General features: G+C 37.1%; 2 protein-coding genes across 4 annotated transcripts in view; one reads left to right on the top strand and one right to left on the bottom strand.

Moving 5' to 3' along the window:
* The window catches only part of LOC107040815 (lachesin), a 51,756-nt gene extending 31,089 nt beyond the window's left edge, over positions 1–20,667 (top strand). Inside the window, exons 3-6 of the mRNA XM_015261071.2 lie at positions 9,656–9,866; positions 15,400–15,527; positions 15,861–16,029; positions 20,330–20,667. Of these exons, the coding sequence (XP_015116557.1) occupies positions 9,656–9,866; positions 15,400–15,527; positions 15,861–16,029; positions 20,330–20,436 (615 nt within the window). The 3' untranslated portion in view covers positions 20,437–20,667. The remainder of the gene's footprint in view (positions 1–9,655; positions 9,867–15,399; positions 15,528–15,860; positions 16,030–20,329) is intronic.
* On the bottom strand, positions 1,135–4,293 carry LOC107040814. 3 transcript variants are annotated; one of them, XM_015261068.1, is made up of 4 exons: positions 4,184–4,293; positions 2,684–3,487; positions 2,324–2,578; positions 1,135–1,393 (listed from the first exon to the last, which is right to left on the bottom strand). In XM_015261068.1, exons 1-3 carry the CDS (start codon positions 4,221–4,223, stop codon positions 2,346–2,348), a joined length of 1,077 nt encoding a protein of 358 aa, XP_015116554.1. In that variant the 5' UTR covers positions 4,224–4,293; the 3' UTR covers positions 1,135–1,393; positions 2,324–2,345. The 3 variants fall into 3 exon arrangements, with proteins under 3 accessions (XP_015116554.1, XP_015116556.1, XP_015116553.1); XM_015261070.1 differs by having other exon boundaries at positions 2,324–2,944; positions 3,053–3,487; XM_015261067.1 differs by having other exon boundaries at positions 2,324–3,487.
* Positions 20,668–21,010: the final 343 nt, after the last annotated feature.

Below are 21,010 nucleotides of genomic sequence, written 5' to 3'. Positions count from 1 at the left end.
AGTGGATTTTCGCCAGAATCGAATTTTTTAGCCAGGTGAACGTTGATTCCAACTATTTAAGCGACGGGCTATTCAGAACTATCAAAAGTGTGTGGAAAAAGTGAAAAATGAACAAAAAAATTTTTCACCGGAGGCCAAAGTGTCGGATCTTGGATTTTTCCGGGGGGAAAGTCGGTCCAAGGGTCACAAGGGGCAAAGTGTCAGATCTTGGATTTTTTGCCAAAATCGAATTTTTTAGCCGGGTGAACGTTGATTTCAACTATTTAAGCGACGGGCTATTCAGAACTATCAAAAGTATGTGGAAAAAGTGAAAACTGCGAAACCGTTTTTTTTGGCCTTAGCAAAAGGGTCAGATTTTCGGGTTTTCCGGGGCCAGTGGATTTTCGCCAAAATCGAATTTTTTAGCCAGGTGAACGTTGATTCCAACTATTTAAGCGACGGGCTATTCAGAACTCTCAAAAGTATGTGGAAAAAGTGAAAACTGAAAAAAAAAATTTTTTCGCCGGGGGCCACAGGGTCAGATTTTCGGTTTTTACTGGGAAGAAGGGTCAGATTTGTTAAGAATTTCATTTTTTATTTGCACAATGCATGCAAGCGGAGGGACAAGAGTGGCTAGAATAGATTCTGCAACCTTCTCCCCTTGTTGGGTAAAAATTTCAAGCCTCCGCATACATTCATCTCCCCTCCACCCTCTCGTGAAATGTCGATTTTCGAGATTAAAAAAAAACAATAATTGCATTTTTTTGCAAAAAAATTGCAAAAATCCACAGTTATTCTCCACTTGCTTCTCAGGTTCCCATTCAAATCGGCAAAACATTTAATGCGGTTCATGCAACACAACTCAATAAGCGTCATTCAATCCAGCCGCATCCGCTATTGTTTGAGCTGGCGATTAGCTGTTCTTGTGTTGTTGGATTTTGATACTTGTTTTCTGTTGAACGTGTAAACCTTCTGTCATCAAACTTTTGTTTGGATTTCTTCTTGGCCGTCGAGGGCTCCGTTTCAATTCGAATTGCATTACAATATTTGCTGGTATACACTCCAATGTTATTATGAAGGAAAAAGTGCACTAGGAAATGAGGAAACATTGTCACCGCCTAAGAAGTCATTCAAGAAATAAACAACTGCTGCAAATAAAGTCAATGTCAAGAGAAGACTTTATTTTTCGACGAAACATGTAGAATTCACATGACATCATGAAATGTGATGAATGAAACTACATAAATAAATATTATTCTCCTAGATTCACTAGGCGACGAGCTGACTGATCTCTCCCCAGAGCTTGATATGGCGGCGCAAGCTGCGCTTTCGTCATCTTCCACACATGTGCACTGGCTGCAGACACTGTAGAAGACTGTGTTTGACTAGGAGAGGGATCATTGTACGTGGAGAGCTGTAAACATAAAATAAGTTATATCATATTGATACTGCACTGCAATCAATGATCTTAATGAAATTAATCTAGTGCTGTCGCGAGAGACTTTACGAGACATCACGAGACAATACTTTGGAGGGATTGTCTCGGTCTCAGTGAACGCGGAAATTTTTGGTTTCGTCTCGTCTCTGTCGTGATGACTCCGAGTCAATTTATCTCACCTCGGTTTCCAGTTTTTCGTGTTCTATATGTATAAAATCGAGACGAGACAAAGCGAGACAAAAACCGAGAATTTACATTAACAATGCGAAAAACTTGAGACTGAAATGAGATAAATTGACTCGGAGTCATCACGAGAGAAGTCGATACTGCGTATTTCGAGACTTAGACGAGACCAAAGAATTCTTTTGCCGAGGCATGGGACATACGAGACATGAAACATACGAGACATCACGAGACAATACTTTGGAGGAATTGTCTCGGTCTCAGTGAACGCGAAAATTTTTGGTCTCATCTCAATGTCAAAATACGCAGTATCGACTTCTGTTGGGATGACTCCGAGTCAATTTATCTCACCTCGGTTTCCAGATTTTCGCGTTTTATATGTAGAAAATCGAGACGAGACAAAGCGAGACAAAAGCCGCGAATTTACATTAAACATGCGAAAAACTTGAGACCGAGATGAGATAAATTGACTCAAAGTCATCACGAGAGAAGTCCATACTGCGTATTTCGAGACTGAGACGAGACCAAAGACTTTTATGTTCCTTGAGACCGAGACCATCTCTCCAAAGTATTGTCTCGTAAAGTCTCCGCAGCATCACTAAATTAATCCATTGACCGGCAAACGTCTCCACTCGTCTGGGAGACGCTTGGTCGTTCAATGGGTTGAGGAATGAGAGAACAAATTCCTCATCGACATTTCATCAGCAGAGAGAAAATACTCACATCCTAAAAGCTGTTGTCCAGCTTATCTGCAATAGTATAGCAAGGGCTCTGCCGTCGGCTGGTGATGGTTGCCGTAATTCCAGCAGGGGTCACTCGTCCGCGAGTAAACGTTTCTCTGCAGTGGAGACTCATAACAGAAGGATGGTATGGCTAGTGCTGATGCGTCATTGTTGAAGGGTTTTTGGACGTAAACACAGTGCCCTTGTCCGTCGATGTAGTAGGGCGAACCCGATTTTGGAACGATGACATAATTTCCTTGTGCGTCGATGTAGTGCTCATTCCCATGTTGACAGATAACAGAATGTCCTTGTGATGGGTTGCAGTAGGGCGAACCCGATTTTGGAACGATGACATAATTCCCTTGTGCGTCGATGTAGTAGGGCTCATTTCCATGTTGACAGATAACTGAATGTCCTTGTGATGGGTTGCAGTAGGGCAAACCCGATTTTCGAACGATGACATAATTTCCTTGTGCGTCGATGTAGTGCTCATTCCCATGTTGATAGATAACAGAATGTCCTTGTGATGGGTTGCAGTAGGGCAAACCCGATTTTCGAACGATGACATAATTTCCTTGTGCGTCGATGTAGTGCTCATTCCCATGTTGATAGATAACAGAATGTCCTTGTGATGGGTTGCAGTAGGGCAAACCCGATTTTCGAACGACGACATAATTTCCTTGTGCGTTGATGTAGTAGGGCTCATTCCCGTTTGGACAGATAACAGAATGTCCTTGTGATGGGTTGCAGTAGGGCAAACCCGATTTTCGAACGACGACATAATTTCCTTGTGCGTTGATGTAGTAGGGCTCATTCCCGTTTGGACAGATAACAGAATGTCCTTGTGATGGGTTGCAGTAGGGCAAACCCGATTTTCGAACGAAGACTACATTCCCTTGTGGGTCGATGTAGTAGGGCTCATTGCCGTTTTGACAGATGATTTGATTTCTTCGTGCGGGGGCGTAGAAGGGCCAACTCGGTTTTCGGGCGAGGACACAATTCCCTTGAGCGTCGATGCAGTAGGGCTCATTTGCGTTTTGAGAGGGAATGCAATTTGCTCGTGCGTTGTAGCCACAGATGTGATCATTTTGTTTTCGGAGAAGTTTTCGGACGAAAAGACAATTCGCCGGCAGTAGCTCATTGTACCAGGGCTGAGCAGCAATGCCTGTAGGATGATGGAGAGATTCATGGGAATTAGCGATTATTCACGGAGAAAATTATTTGGTGAATTTCAAGAAGTAGGTGTTGACATTCAACAACTAATTGTTGAAATTCACCAACTGGTTGGTAATTCATTTTTTTTTCAACAACCAATTGGTGAATTTCAACAACTAGTCAAATTTCACTGAATATCTCGAAAACTAAGGCAGTTAGCAAAACTTTTGTTATAATCTTTCTTGTAGAGCGAATTGAGGGCTACGAAAAAGGTAATTACGAAAAATTTGCTATCTTCCTTAAATTTGGAGCTATTCCGGAAAAACTCAGCTGAGAGCTAAGTCGACTTAAATTATTTTACCGCTTCGCTACTAAATTTCACCAACTAGTTGGTGAAATTCACCAAATAATTTTCTCCGTCTTCACTTCTATATCACAAAGATCTACGACAATAACTTGCAATAGTTATTAATGCACGTGCAATAGTTATTAATGCAATGAGAAAATTAATTGGTGACTATCAATTGATCAACAAAAACATTTCGATTGTCATCACATTGCAGCAATACTCAGACACAAATTGGTGAAGTTTACCACAATAGGAAAATTGATTTTTTGGAAACTAAATGGTACTTGATCATGTCGACGGCTGCTCGTAACACAAGGGCATTTGGGATTTCTTTTTAAAACAAAACAAATAACTCACCCGTGATGACCACTGCGAAAACAATGGCTTTGCAAATCATTTTCGAGTCGACTAACTAAATTCTTTATTTCTGGTCAACTGTCCTGCTGCTCACGGAAGCTCAGAATCGAATAATGATTTGCTCACCGAAAGTCCGTGATTAAATACTCACAATCTTGGTATTATTGACAGAAAGTGACCAATCAGAGATATGATGTGGGGGATCAGTCCATACGGATATACACGACAAATTTTCCGCATCTTTATTGCATTCTGTTTATATTTGGACAAACAATATTATGCACAATGGGACGTTCGTACCAAGTTTCCTGAAATGTTGTTCCGTAAATTCCGGGTCATCGAACCTGTAAACATGCAGCTGATGTGAATGCTCCGAGAGACTCGATCACGTTTATTGGTTATTAATTAATTAGGAAGCAAACAAGGAAAATCATCAGTTCCGTTTAGTATTTTCATGCTCACACGAGGAACTCCGATTTCGATTAATGGTAGAAAAATCTAAATTTATTACATTTTTAGGGCACGATGATCCACGAAAATTATATTTCCGGGGATAACATTTAAATTTGAACGCATTCCTCGTAATGTTGTAGTAGGTATAGTGTAAAAATGTGTGCAATAGCAATTACGAAGAAGTTTTTTGCAATTCGACTCCTACACAGCTAATTTCGTTTTTTTTAAATAAAAAATTGCACCATTCATTTAAAATAGCCCAAAAAATGTTTCTGAAAGAATTAAGATTATATTTTTAATATTTTAAGGATAATTTTGTTGCCTGTTTTACATGAACGGCGCAAATTGTGATATATTGTTTAAAAAACTTTTAAAAAAACCTTCGTAGCTAAAAATTTGGAGGCCCTGGACTATTTTCAACTTTTTAAGCGTGTGTGGAGCAAACGAGCAATGAACAATTAATTTTTTTGCACTAATTATTCGTTTTTTGACATATATAATCAACTTCAATGCATAAGAAATCTCACTCCAATCGTTCGCGATTTTTAAAACTCATGGGAGTCTCCCCTTAAGATAAATCGAATTTTAAAGTTACTTCGGTATGGTCCTCGATTACCATGTAAACATTGTAATTTTCAATTTTATATTCTCTCCGTGTATCAGAATGATGCGGAATAATGCTCAAAATTTTTAATTGAGTACCCCAACAACATTGCTTTATATACTCCATATTTTCATAACTTTATGAGAGCCCATTGTTCATTCTTAACTTCCCGACCCAAGGGGAGGAAGTTATTGTATAATGACCCCGAAAATGCAATGTTGAATTTCGATGATTTGTCTACGTTTTGTGTTGTGGAACGTTTTTGAAGACATGTCTGTGTCTGTATGCGTGAGTATGGAATTGAATCTTTTGTTTTCACATATAAGCATTGTTGAGCCCCATCGATCGCCATTAATTAAAATTTAATTCATCGATTAGTTTTTTTAATTTTCGAATTGGAAAAAAATTCGATATAACTGAAATAATTCTCGTTTAAAAATTCAGCACCACTTCAACAGTTTATTTCAGAAACAATGCAACATCGTGGTTATGTTTAAAATTTATTGGACGATAAATTCAAATGAACAAGTTAACAAACAAATAAATAAACATACAACTCCACGTTGGGCGTGGGTAACTTCAAGGACAAGCGACCCGAAGGTTGCAGCATCGTATCCCGAAGCTTCTGACTATTCACTCATCATTATCAGCAGTTGTCGGTCTCTTTAGGGAGGATCAGTCGAAGAATGTAAATTAAATATTCGAAAAAGAATGTGTTAATAAATTTTTTAAATTATTAGGTGTATCGATACTTACCAATGTCGGTCCGACGTTTCTCAAACCAACATCTACCCGAATCTCGGCCCATCCGCACTGAACACTGGAGCTCGGCTCCCGGTACTGCCCTAATCTTGACCCGTTTCACTTTTCGTAACCGGGATATGACGCACTAATACATTGAGTGACTCCTCACTGTTCTCACACCGAAGATAATTCGAGACTTTCCTTGTTCAATAGTTGTTCAATAGAATCTTCAAACTAATGAACTTAATTTTTTTGCGTCTTGGAAAATTCTCGCCTTTCTGCTGCTTAAAAAAATTGAAATGTCATTGAATGATCCGCGAAATTAAAAAAATCATGATCCCTCGCCTCTGAAACGACTTAAATGTCGCTGTACTGAAATTTACTGCTAAACTGCCTCTGAAATTTTTATTTTTTCGTGTGTGCCAGTATGGTGAAAATTCTTGTACGGTTTTTTTTTAATTTGAAGAATTTTTTTGAAATTTCATGGAAGATATTATAGTAAATCTCATGTCATAATGTCTTATCATGAAACTTAAAACTGGTTCAGTTATGAAAGCGATCGTCTCAGCAGTTTTTTAGCTACTCACAAAAATTTTTTTTTTTTAAAGTCGAAAAATGATGGCTCGAAAATTCGACGATTTTTCTAGAAAAATGTTCGGATGGAATTGTTTCTATTACAACCAATAGATCTGAATATCACGTCTAATTGAATTCCCAAAAAACGGTTTCAACCTTTTCTCAGTTATTTAGATAAAACTTTCGTAACTCGCCATTTTTTTAAATAAACCAACAGAAGTAACTCTATCTGATGGAACGATGTGCGTTTCATCGCCGTCCATAAAATTCAACACAAAAACTGTGTAATTTGTCCGTGTAATTGATGACAAAAACCATCGATAAATAGAGGAGCAAAATGGTATCACATCTGTGGAGAATTTCATTCGATTAATTCTATCCATCGACAACAATCGCCCGAGGTATGGAATGGGAAACACCGCGTGTGGGAGAGTGGGTTATAGAGAATGCCTGTGATGCGCGTACCAACGCCTCCCTAGACGAATGAAAGCTCGCTCAATATCCCCCTCACTCCCCGTCCCCAGGATTTCACGTTTCTCAAATGTCAGATGTTTCTCTCATATACATTTAACAACTTGACGCTTGTTGCATGCCAGTTCACGGAAAAAATATCTGCACTGTTGGAAAAATTTGGCTGAATTTTCCGGAAAAAAACCTTGCGTTCGGTTGAAGGGGAAAAGGTCAATTGAATTTCAAGTTTCTCGGCAAATTCAGGTAAAGTTCCATTTTTTAGGGGTAGGACGACGGAAATCCGATAATTTACATGAATTTTCAAGTAAAAATGAATATTCAGTACCAAATTCCCTTGAATTTTTCGACAATTCTTTTAAAATTCTCAGAATTCCAGGAATTTTTGAGGAATTCCCTGGTAATTCAGAGGAGTCTGGAATCCAAGAAGATATTTTTTTGAATTTTCCTGGTTTTTCATCAACCCTAGTCACCCTACACGACTCAGCGACTTCGGTCACCTCCGCGGGAATATGCCACCGTGCGATTTACGTTTTAACGTTGACGAATTTGCTCTACACTGCCCGGGCACGTTTAGCGAGTTTCAACGAGCAACGTTGCATGACGCGCCCCTGTGTCTATACGAACTTTTAGAATTGTATTTTCTCCTGCAATTATTATTTTCTATTTATGAGACTACGCCATTGACTTAGCAATGCAATGATCGAGTCGATAAAGTAATTTCATGGATATAAAGTAATAATTGTAGGAGAAAACACAATCCTAAAAATTCATACCGACACAGGAGTTCCGTTTCCCCTTAACATGGGGAAAAAATCATCTATTGGAAATAATTTACTTTTTTTTTGCATTCTGAAGATTATGTTCTTCTATAGCGAATATAATGTGTTATATCTTTTAATTGAAAAATTCAATTAAAAAAAAAAAATTCCGGTTGTCCAGTCAATGAAAAACAATGCGAAAAAATGCGATCCGGGGTTTCCCTCATATGGTGACCCATCTGGGGTCAATTTTCCGGGAATAATTGAACTGAAATTCACTTTTCTCAGGGATTTCTTCAGGAAATTAAGAATTTTCAATTACAAAATTCCTTGAAATTGCAGTGGAAATATTACTTATTAAAAATTTTCAAGACTGTTACCGAAAAAAGCAGTAAAATTTTTTTAAGTGTTGAATACGGAATATGTATACCTGAATCAGGAATATGTATTTATGGATCGAGAATATGTGTTTCTGAATGAGGAATACATATTCTCGAATTGGGAATACACATATTCCTCATTCCGGAATATTCCCGACGTATTTCCAATTCGAGTATATTTTTCTCCGATGTATTTTCGATTTCGAAGATGTACTTTCGATTCGAGGATTTTTTTTCTCCGTGTTATCCACACCGAGCTATCAATATTGTGTTCGATGAAATTATCTGATATTTTAGATATGGGTTTGAAATTTGGTGGCTCGATGGTGTTGACTGTTCAGTTATTATTAGTGGAGTGATGGGCATTGTTGACAGGTGATGGCTATTGTAGTGGGTACAACAGTTGTAAATTGAGCACAATAATTATTTTGGATCCGGGTATTACTGGGGGGGGGGGATGTTACATTTAGGTTTATTATTTTTCGAGAGTCATCAATATCATGCAGTGAGATTTGAGTGACTCTAAACTTCATGGCGATGAACGTTTTATGTGCTCTCATTGATGGAGGCGATACATTTCAATTGAAATTCACAAATAAACGATTTGCAAATTTTTTTTTCCGGCTAAAAATAAAGTTTATTTTTTAATTCTCGATTGATAATTCTGCTTAGCATTATTTATATTCATACAGATTTATTGTCAACACGGATTATGACATTTCAAGATTTTTTTTTGCAACCAAAAATAAAGTTTCTTTTCTCAATTCTCATTTGATAATTCTATTGTGCATTATTTAAATTAACGTAGTTCATTGTGAATACGGATTGTGATATTCAACACAGATATTATCGCAATGGCGCTTTTCATTCGATATGTTTCAGAATTATACTAAAGATAGTTCAACTTAAAAACTGATCCTTGAAGTAGATGTCTGCAATTTATTTGTTGCCATCGGTGGCATTATCGTCTAACATTGAGATTGAGATATGATGAATTTGACGGAATTCTGGAGTATCGTTAAAAAAATCCTCAACACCACAGTAAAATTTATTTATCGTTTCCCCCGACGTCGACAGAACTTTATTAAAAAATGGACGAAACTACTTTACAATTCCCCTTGCGAATTCAGAATTTTTTCTGTTTCTCAGATAAAAAAAATCTTAACGAGAAGGTTTGCACGTGAATTCTAGTGCCAAGCACGAGAATTTTCTCTGTAATTTTCCCTTCATAAAATTGACGCTTTGAATATCCCGAAGATTAATAGGGCATACAAAATGGGTCATCTTTCTAATCCATCATCATTATATGGGTCTTAAAACCTTTTTTATATTTCTAATGACATTATGAGAATTGATTTCGCATTATTCTGGAAAATATTACGTCAAAACGGGTCGTCATCCTCATCTATCATTAAATTACCCAACAAAAAAAAAAACTCTTTGTCCATTATATCGATCTTTCATTCGTGCTCTGTTTGTATGTCAGGTATCATGGGTGAGGCATCGAGATATCCATCTGCTGACAGTGGGCGTTGACACATACACCTCGGATCAGCGGTTCATAGCATCACATTTTCCAAGAACAGAGGACTGGACGTTAGAGGTTAAATATCCCCAAAGACGAGACTCGGGTACTTACGAGTGTCAAGTATCAACGACGCCTCCAATTGGCCACTGGATGCAGCTGTCAGTCGTCGGTAAGTTTTGTTCTCATTTTGAAAATAGAAAAAGAAAAAAAGAAAATTGTAGAACTGTCGAATTTAAATTGGAACGGAATTAATCCCTGAAATAACAATTTTCCCGCCCAAACCCTCGGCCCTGAGGGCACAGAAAAATTGAGATTACCTTCGTTTTTTGTTTTCGAAATGATGAGTGATAAAATTCTTTCGGTTTTTCAGCGGTGAAATCCTCTACAAACGTGAAAGCCCGAAGCCGTTTTTTTATGACTAAGTGCCATCAGCTGTAATCTACTTTACACCGCCTTACACGGAGATAAATTTTTGATAAAAATTACCCTACCGTTCTATAAAAGTGTATCATAAGTCATCGTTTGACGCATAATAAATTTTACTCTTCCAGTCCAGTAATTTTTATGTAGATAACAACGAAAATTCTAGAACGGTTGGTAAATTTTACTCCACCGGTACAGTAATTTTTACTCTACCGGCACGGTAATTTTTATTTTTATCAGGATAAAATTTCTCTAACGCAGAATAAAATTTCATCATCATATATTAATTTTTAGTAAATTTCGGGACAGAAATGAGAAAACGATGACTCATGACATACTTTTATAGAACGGTAGAGTAATTTTTATCAAAAATTTCTTGAAATTTCCGTGTACAAACGTGAAAGCCCGAATCGGTTTTTTTAATGACTAACTAAGTGCCATCAGCTGTAATCTACTTTAGACCGCTTTATGTTCCATTAAATAAAAAATAGTTGATAATTTGGTTCGTTGATGCGTGACGTTGAATTTTTATTTCGCCTATTTCGGGTGAATTTTGATAGCACATACACTTCAACTTGCGTATTTAGCTGTCGGAAGAGGGGTGACGTAGACAGCCCAGACATTTCAACATACCGGAAAACGCGTATTTACGGAAATTCTGGGGTTGACGTGTGCCACCAGTGAGTGCAGAACTCGTCGAGTCGGAAAAGTACTCTCACCGAAAATAAAAAAACCTATTTGTCCGTCTGTGTACGTACTTCCATTTTCCACTGCGGAACTCTACACCATTTTTTTGGGAAGATAGAGGAGAGATAAGTGGCGAGTGGAGTCCGGGGAGTAAACAGATATAAATAATAACGGACATTGTTCCGGAAATGTTCGTTTCGTCAGTGATGAAATATTTCATCTGACATTGGAATTCTGAACTGGTGGAATATTTAGTAATAGTTTTATTTTTTATTGAACATCTTCTTTTGCTACTTTTATATTTAACAATGGATGATTACTTATGTAAAGGATGAACAATGTATTCTAGTAATATCAATATATCAATATGTAATATGTTTTATGACATGTAATGTTCAAATATTTTGTAAAACTTGAGGTAACCAATATGGCTCTACTATCAACATTTATAGATCTTAAGGGGTTGGGGAACAAAAAATGTCAACACCCGAGAGGGTATACGAAAGACGAATAAACTATTTAACAATGGAATAGAATCGAGAGACGGACAACGTTGGAGAAAAATTACCGAACAAGTCAAGTAATCGTGGTGAGAACTCGATTTGCAGTACACGGAGAGAAATATTCAATAAAAATTACGTATCTTTTCCGTAATTCCGGAGCGAAATGTGGTTGTAGGAAATTCTACGGAAGTGTCGCGGAATTTTTCCGGAGCATTCCGTAATTTTTACTGAATATTTCGCTCCGTGAGGAAGTACTTTAAACCGAAAACTACAAAATTAAAAATCACGAATCAACACAATAATCAGTGAATATTTTTGGCTAACCACAATTCGCAGACGAGTTGAAAATCGGCATCGGTTTATCAATTAAATTCCGATAAATTCCTAACAATCCAATGGTAATGGAAATCAACAAAAGAGACAGATGGTTCAATTACATATTCGCATTAATTCAGTAGATCGACCATTGTTGAAGGGCGAAATTGCTTCGAACGTTCAAACTGAAGTGGAAAATTCGGACGTTATTCTGTGCTAACAGAGCGAGTTTCGCATGTGCAGTTACGTTTTCAACTTGAAATGATTTTTATTATTGTACTTTCGTGAAAAAAGGTATTGAAACTTGCAAATTGAAACATACATCTACCACTTGTTGAAATTCAATATTGAATTCATTAGCGCAGTGGGAAACCAAATGATAATCAGTCAATTTCAACGTTCATTTCTTTTCAGAACGCGTGAATTCGACAAACAATCAAAAGCCTCTTTTAAAGAATAAACTTTGAAACAAAGAATAAGCGGTCATATCATTGCCTAATCAATTATTAGCGAAATAATTCAGTAGCGAAGTCGTAAAGCGGTTTAAGTTGATTTTGGCTATTGACCAGTTTTCAATGAATATGTCGGAATCTAAGGGAGATAGCAATAATTTTGGTAGAATCTTTTTTGTAGAGCCCATTGAGAGCTACAACAAATGTAATTACGAAAATTTCGCTATCTCCCTTAGATTCGGAAATATTCCTCAAAAACTCAACTGGGAGATAAATCGACTTAAACCGGTTTACCACTTCGCTACTGAATTACATCTTAGGCCTTCTTAAATCTATATAGAATTAAAAAAATCGAAACGAATGGTGAATTTTTTCCGCTTCCTCCAAGAAATTTACTGATTGTCAGATAATGCGAGTTGACTCGTAAAAAATTATCCGCAGTTTCATAAAAAATTATGCCAACGAATCTAAATGATTGCGCAATGTCTAGGAATTTTCTGCCACGGCGACTGATTTTCTTTTCCGGACACTGCAGCGATCTTTCACGTTCATTGTTATGACTTCCGGATGGCGTTTACTTTGAGTTTGGCATTCATCGATTTCAACAAGAAATATCACAAGAGATTTTTTGCTGTCCAAAATTGAATTTTCTTGATTGCGGTACGCAACAGTATTTTCAACTCTTACAGTGAATGATTTCAATCGCAGCACTGACCTCAATTGAAAGAATTCAATGACAAAACTCCAAGTCAGCGATAAACAAAGACGACTCGACGTCCTTCAGACGGTGGTCACATGTACAATTGAGGGCAAAACAAGTCCCGAAGACCCACATTATGAAAGTAATTACATTACTTCCCCGGCTTTTCTTACCCGATGAAATTTCCTCGACATTTCTCCTCCTCCTCCCCCCCACCCCTCCCCAAATTTTCCTCGCACTTCAGAAACCTCCATTTCCCTTTCAATTCCAGTGATGAATTTTATTTAAAAAAAAAATAGTAAAAATTCAGATAACAGGTTGGCCTAAGCAGTCTTCAGCAATTTTATAAATGTAGAAATGAAGTGGAAGTTGAAGAATTCATTGCGATTGTTGTCATCTGAATTTTGAAAATAATTACAACGATCAACAAAACCTATTAACAAAAATAGTATATTCCGATACGAGTGCGTAATTGACCCGTGCTAGCACTAGTACTAGTGACTCAGGAGAAGATGGACATTGATAAAAAGCAAGTATTAACTGTGCAACAATTCGCCGAAAAGTAAAATAAAATAATAAATAATAAAATAAAATAATAATAAAAAGTAAAAAAGTGAAATTATAACAATATAATAGGTTCTTATAATATTTTGAAATTATAAGAACTTATTTAGAAGCAAAATAAAATGATTGTTTACTCAAAATAAAAGAAGTGAGGTATCATTTCCTGCTTCTTAATTTGTATAAAAATATTGCGTCAAACATGTTTTGTAAAATTCCCCTCTTTCCCGAATTGTCAAAAATATCTGAAATTTACGATTAATTCTCTCTGCTTTCGACTCAAAATCTCATTAAAATCCTTTTTAAGAACAAAAACTGTAAGCTTTGGTAAATGTAAAGAAATAATCGTCGTCCTAACGTTGAAAATAACCAGAAGACAGAAGAAACAATGAGACAGAAGATTGAATGATAAATCGTCAAGCAAAAAATTTAATCAATCAACGCAAAGTACTGAGCCTCGAATTGATGTTAATTGGACCAATGTTCATTGCAATGCCCAATATTGACAACCACACTGATAGAACGGATTAGTTATTGTTAACGAATAGATTTTGATTGGAGGTTAGGGTCTATTCGGTCCCACCAAATGTTCATTCGTTAATAGTTAACGAATGTACATTTGAGGAGCCTTGTTTGACTTGAATTTCACCATTCAAGTGAATCATTCGTTAACTATTAACGAATATTCATTTGGTCATATTCAACTCTACCATTCGTTAATAGTTAACGAATCTCGTTTGGAATAAATGAATCATTCTATCAGTGCAGTCGACTCTCTATAGCTCATCGATTCCGAAGCTCTGGATTCCCAGACTTCAAATTAGGGAGGTAGTCTCTTTTGCATGCACGAGAGACGGGTGTAGGTACCTGGAATTCCTCCTCCACTCGCCGAGATAGGGGTAGAGCGTAGTAGAGTAGGGCGAATCCACTGTATCCTGCCCGTAAACAAACAAATATGAGTGTAAACCTACCCTCAAAGCTAACAGATCCACTGACTTGCCACAAACACACTGTTGAAAATTTTAGTCCGTATTTTTCGTGAAAATCCCGGGCATTTTTATCGTGTTACGTTCTCGTTGAAATTTCAGATAAGGTCATCATTGAAGAATTGAAAATTCCCTTGATTTTCTAGTTCGATTGAAGCATAAGCCGAAACTGGGAAATTCAGTTCAATTGTCGTGAAAATTCGGAAAAATCTGGAAAATTCAGGGAAAATTTGAAAATTCATGACATTTTGTTTCTGAATATTTTGTTTCATTGAAAATTCAATCAAGTGGCGAACTTTCGTTTCACTTCCACTGAAAACTCATAAATTTCGTCGAATTCTACCTAAAACGTGAAATTTCAGAACTATTTTTCCCCTAAATCGGATTTAATGGCACTCTCCTGAGAATGACTACCATATTTTCTCATGATGAGAATTACTACTATATTTTAATGAGTGATAATCATCAGATGAATTTTTTATTCGACTTTTTGAAATTCCATGGAAAATATCATAGTAATTCTCATGAGAGTGACATTGAATCGGATTTAGGGGAAAAATGGTTATGAAATTTCATGTTTTAGTGGGAGTGAGATGGAAATTTCAGAACTCCATTGAATTTTCAATGAAACATAACTATGCAGAAACAAAATTACATGAATTTTCAATTTTTCCTCAATTTTTCTGAATTTTCACGGAATCATTTAACTGAAAAATCAAGTACTTTATTGATGTTCAGATGATTCCAACAAAAAATCAATGGAATACTTGATTTTTCAATGCCAATATTACCTGAAATTGCAGTGAAAATGAAGCATGAAAAAAATGCCGGCATTCGGCACTGAAAATTCTGACGAAAAATTTTCCCAGTGTAGCTTGATTTTCCTCTGCGTCTAACTTCCCCCAAAATATTCCTGAAACTCCGTTAAGAAATCCGATCTCCCTTTCGAAACCCCTAAACTCCCGAACTCACTAATGACTCACAGCTCGAAATGAATCGACTCCGCAAACACTTCCAAATTTCCCCCAAATGAACCTCAAGGGTATAACCACTGTATATCTTCAAAATTTTCCAGAGCCCGTGACGACAGTTGTAGGTGAGCCGGAAATGTACATAAACAGAGGTAGTACGATGAATCTAACGTGCGTGGTACGTCACAGCCCAGAACCACCTCCGGCCATTTATTGGACTCACAATGAAGAGGTGAGTCGACAAATACAGTCCCCCCTGATTTCCATCCTTGTAGGTACCATAAACTCTCCCCCCTCATCCCATTACCGTCCCTTTTAGTGTACCTAAAACGGATATCGACACAGGTCCACATTCCGGAAACAGTTTCCCAACATTGGACTGTCGTCTCGCTTGCCCTCCTCGCACTCCCCACCCACTTTCCACCTGGTTCCTGTGGATTTTGAGCCCTCCGGGAACGTTATACACGTCTGGCGAGAGCCTTTCGCGAATCCTACACCGGTTAAACTCTATTCTATCCTCTGTACACAGACCCACTAAAACTCTTGTGTTTGATATTATGAGCAGGAGATTAATTACGACAGCCCGAGGGGTGGAGTCTCGGTGATTACGGAAAAGGGTGAGATTACAACGTCCTATCTGCTTGTTCAGCGTGCCCAACCAGCCGACAGTGGAAGTTACACTTGTCATCCGAGCAATGCTAATGAGAAGAGTGTGACTGTTCATGTTTTAAATGGTGAGTCAATTGTTTGATTTGAGGGATGCTTAATGCAGGAATCGAGTGGAATAAAGGAGGTACTGGCAATGGGGAGTTGTGTTGATTACGTGCAACAGGGAGAGAACGCGGCGTCCTCGTGATTTTCAGACTGAAAAACTCGACTCTTTCGGTGGTTTGAAACGAACCTGTAGGGAGAATAAAATCACTTTTACCGAGGAATCATTTTGTTGAGAGAATAATTAATTTTTAGGAGCGTATTTCTTCGGATATTACCCCTATGTTTAATTATGAGGTAATTATGGTACACACGCACCACCTGAGAATGGCTGGCCCGGGGCAATATGCTCCTAAAAAGTAAACTCTTCTCCCAAGAAAATGATTCCACGGCAAAAGTAATTTTTTCTTTCTCAGTGTATCGGGAAATAGAGCCCAACCGAAACTTCTTTTCCCTCATGAACTTGCAGATTTTTTTGTCGCGTGTTTTGTTTTTCAACTTATCCAGGTGTGTTTCTTTCAAACGACTTTTTTTGTTATGAATTTTGACATGCTCCTTGGAGACTGAAGTGTCGGCAAAACAGTTGAACCCTTCATCCCCCTTGTCTGTTGGGGTTCATTTTTTTTCCAACTTATTCAGATGTGCTTCGTTCAAACAACTTTTTTTGGTTTCAATTTTGACATCTTTCTCGGGGACGGAAATTTCGGTAAAAGTGTTGAGCTCCTCATCCCTCTTGTCTGTCAGGGTTCAATTATTTTATTCGCTTTTCGGTAACTCAAGAAACACATCAAAATGTGGAACTAAAGAAGTAGTTTCACAGAAAAACACTCGGATAAGTTGAAAAAAACAGGCCTACGAAAATCTCAATTAGTTTTAAGTTACGGACTTCTATGGTTTTCACTATTGAAATGTTGATTATTCGATAAAACAAAAAAAACAGTTTTTCTGAAGGACGAAGGAATAATAAACAAGTAGTTTCATAGAAAAACACTCGGATAAGTTAAAAAAAACAGGCCTACGAGGATCTCAATTAGTTTTAAGTTACGGGTTTCTATGGTTTTCACTACTGAAATGTCAATTATTCAATAAAACCAGAAAAAAAACATTTCTTTTGAAGGAAGAAGAAGTTTTGGTCCGAATATAACGGATAATTTTAAAGCTCTTGTAGTACCAGTGAATATTTGAAAAATCATCCAATTCGTTATTAGCGAAATATTTTCAGAAATTTAGTGTCAGTTTATATTGTTTAACAATTGCAAGATTTATTGGTCAGAATTTTAAGAGTCATTCTGTCGGTAATCCTTCAACAGTGATCTGCTTGTTAGTTGGACAGAAAAGTTTCAATTTCATGAGTTTTTGCTGTTGAGGTTATTTTCAGCGGTCAAGCGAAATTTAATTGCATGGTGCTGAAAAGGGGATACGGTTTGTTGTAGTACCTTCGTGAGATTCATGATTTGAAAGCTCAAGTGTTGTTGATTTCAAAAACATGGGGTTACTCTCAATTCTGTACCATTTTCCGTTGGATGAACTGAATTCCTGATTCTCATTGTCCACATTTCTCCGTAAAATGAGTGGAAAATTCCACTTGCGACATTCCTGACAATAATGAAGCCTTCCTCAGAATTAAACTGTTCTTATATCCTGCATCTAGAAAGTTCTCTTATCCCTTTATTCCACTCGAGCAATAAGTAATTAATTATTGAAGTAGTCAGACGGTTCAAGTTGATGTGTCTATCTCAGAGTTCGTTAGATACCGCGGAATCTGGAGGAAGAAGTGAAATTTTCGTTAGAAAATCTTCAATAGGAATTTTCAGGAAAATCTCACCATCTTTCGGATTCCGCGGTTCATTCGGAGAATTATTTTCTGAATAATGATGACTTGAACCCTTTGACTTCTTCGCTCCTGAATTAAGGATATCCAAACATTACCTTCTAATAAATGAATAATAAAGTTTGAATTCTCGGGAACCTTTGCAGAGAAAAATAAAGAAATTTAACGAGTGAGAAAACCTAAAGTCAAGTGCATTTGCCACTAATTTCCAATTACTTGATCCTAAATCTTGGGAATTCTGTCCCTGAATTTTTTTTTATCCTAAAAAAATTGCATAGATTTTTAAAAACTAAAGATCGATTGATGAAATTGATTTCTGATGGAATCTAAACGATTTTTAATTGTTTACAAGCCTAGAAAAATTATTTTCAATATTAAAAATTAATTACCAATGTTGAAAATTATTCTCTAGATTTCCGCGAGAAAAAGTTTCAAGAATTCCTAAAAATTAGGAACAGTTCCGGGAAAATTAGAAATGTTTCAACGACATTCGTTCACTCATAATAAATGACAAAGTTCAATAAGACCAAATGGATATTTTTTAATAGTTAATGAATGGCTCAGTTGAAAGACGAAAGTCCAATCTATTAACGTCTAACTATTAACGGATGCACACTTGGCGATATCAAATTCATTTTTTAACAATAACTAATTCTTTCTATCAGTGTGTACAAATTTTGAAATGTAACATAATGTAATGTCTCAACGAAAAAATAATTGGCCTAACTGCTTGGATATCCTTAATAATCCGTATACTCCCGGTTGCACCGAGCCCAGTTGAGAAAATCCTTAATTAAGTATCGAAATGAATAAAACAAGTGAGAAATTACTCTTGTAGTGCATACAGCCTGGCGATTTTTGCGGATGAATTAGCAATATGCTTTCGAGTGGTTATTTTGCACATTATTTCATTCTATCATGTACAATTCAAAAAAACTAATCGATGAATTAAAATTTAATCAATGGCAATTGATACGGCTCAATAATACCTACATTTGAAAAAAAAGATTCAATTCCATCCTGTCATTAGCGAACAATTGAAGAAAAACTTTGTTACGTACGTACCCGCATATACAAAAAATCCAAAACTTGCATCTGAACGATTACAAAGCTTTCATTCGGAAGCAAAAATCTGCCGATTACACGGAGAGAAATATTCAGTAAAAATTACGGAACAATTCACGTAATCCGCAATGGGGAATCATTTTCCGGCAATTTTTATGAGCATGAAAAAGAAGAAATCTGAAAAGTTCAGTGAATTCTCAGGTTCATCACCGAACAAAGTACGAAATAGTCACGTAAGTCTTCCCGAAGGAGTAAAGTCTTCGAGAAACTTCCCGACTCATTATGCCTCCAACATCAAAAATTCTTGAACGTTCAACAATTTTTATGAAGCTGGTGAGTTATTTCTACGTTCCGTTCCGTAAAATTTCTCAATCGTTGGGGAAAAACTACCGAACGACTTGTTGTCTCCCCAGCGGTGAGTCATCAGCCGAGTGCTTAATTTTTACGGAACAAATCGTAGAATTTACGTGGCGATTCGTACAACTTCAGTTCCGACTCATACTTTTTATTGAATTATACTTCGCTCGCGGATTACCTTTCAAAACATAATTTTTACGTTTTTTTCTAGTAATTTCTATTGACTTTTTCTCTCCGTGCAATTTTGATCGAGAATTCATCGAAGGTATTTCACCAAAAAGTGTAGTATACCAATGCATCCTCATTTTTTGTCAATAATACCACTAATTATGAAGGATTTCTTCGATATTCTCGACCGAATGGCAAAATGCAAGCACTCCACGATGAATTTCTAAAATCATCTAACGGCGGAGTAAATGACTTCTGATATAAATTTAATCTGAGGATTTATCTCGTTAAGAGTGCTTGCACTGAGAAAAAAAAATGCTTTTGCCAAGTATATTTACTTCACTGACAGAATGATTCATTTATTCCAAACGAGATTCGTTAACTATTAACGAATGGTAGAGTTCACTGAGAAAAAAATTTATTTGTGAGAAATAAATTTTCTTAGCACAAGTAAATATTCAACTGTCCCATACAAAACCTCCATTTGATTACTTGTGTCAAGAAAATTTTCTCTGTTTTTCTTGGGAGAAGTAAATTTTTCTCTCAGTGTTGAATTTGACCAAATGAATATTCGATAATAGTTGACGAATGGTTCACTTGAACGGCGAAAGTCAAGTCAAACAAGGCTCCTCAAATATACATTCGTTAACTGTTAATGAATGAACATTTGGTGAGACCGAATAGACCTCAACCTCCAACCAAAATCCATTCGTTAACAATAACTAATCCGTTCTATCAGTGTTGCCACAAGTAAATGTACACAAATATCTGCATCAGACATGAGTAAATTTTCTTGTAGTTAGTAAATATACTTGGCAACAGCAATTTTTTTTCTCAGTGTGGCGCAAGCGGCCGATAGTCGAGCGCCGATATTAATTGTCCTTCAATTTGATTTTCCAAAGGAGAACATCCGGCTGCAATGCAGCACGGCGGACAGCTGAGAATAGGTAATCCACCATTCGTGATATTTTTGGCGAGTCTACTGGCTTTTTTAAACCATCGCCACTGAAGCGGAGAGCTATAAACATTTTGGAACCAAGAGAATATACCCCCCCACCATCATTTATCCTTTCTTTTTCTTGTAATCAATGGGAGAAGATGCATGAGAGTGTCAGGATGAGCGTGATAGTGTACGAATGAAATATATGGTGAAATTGTAACCGAAGCGTGACAGGAAGGAGGTCCTCACGGTATGCCTCCTTCCCTTCATCCGAGAAGTTGCTTTTCAGAGGTGAAGGGTGAGCGGTAGAGGGGGCGGTGGTGGAGGTGGAGGTGGGGGGAATGGAAATTGGGGGAGGGCTGAGGCACATGGGGGTGGCAATGAATATCACGGATGGAGGGGGCGGGTTCTGCAGATAAGACACTGCAGGAAGCCAAACCACTCGATAGGATCGTCAACCATCTTTATCTCGTTGTCACGCACAGTATTTTTAGCCCCGGGGTGTGTTTCACGCGAATTGTAAATCACCATCACGCCCAGATTGTTTACGGCCCAAGATGTATCCTAGCTCTGGGTTATTATGATGCCCGGCATCAACGATCAACGAAATATGAGGCTGAGTTTTATGAATTTATGGGGAATT

This window comes from Diachasma alloeum, unplaced genomic scaffold (genome assembly GCF_001412515.2).
Source record: "Diachasma alloeum isolate Michigan unplaced genomic scaffold, Dall2.0 Dall_scaffold_00343, whole genome shotgun sequence".
In the NCBI taxonomy this organism is placed as follows: domain Eukaryota; kingdom Metazoa; phylum Arthropoda; class Insecta; order Hymenoptera; family Braconidae; genus Diachasma; species Diachasma alloeum.
This window is presented reverse-complemented; position numbering and strand designations above follow the sequence as displayed.

Bases quoted from the DNA above. Each gene is read 5' to 3' on its own strand.
- LOC107040814 (XM_015261067.1), bottom strand. From the start codon at position 4,223: ATGATTTGCAAAGCCATTGTTTTCGCAGTGGTCATCACGG. The intron at 3,488-4,183 runs GTGAGTTATTTG...ATCATCCTACAG, and splicing joins TTTCGCAGTGGTCATCACGG to GCATTGCTGCTCAGCCCTGG.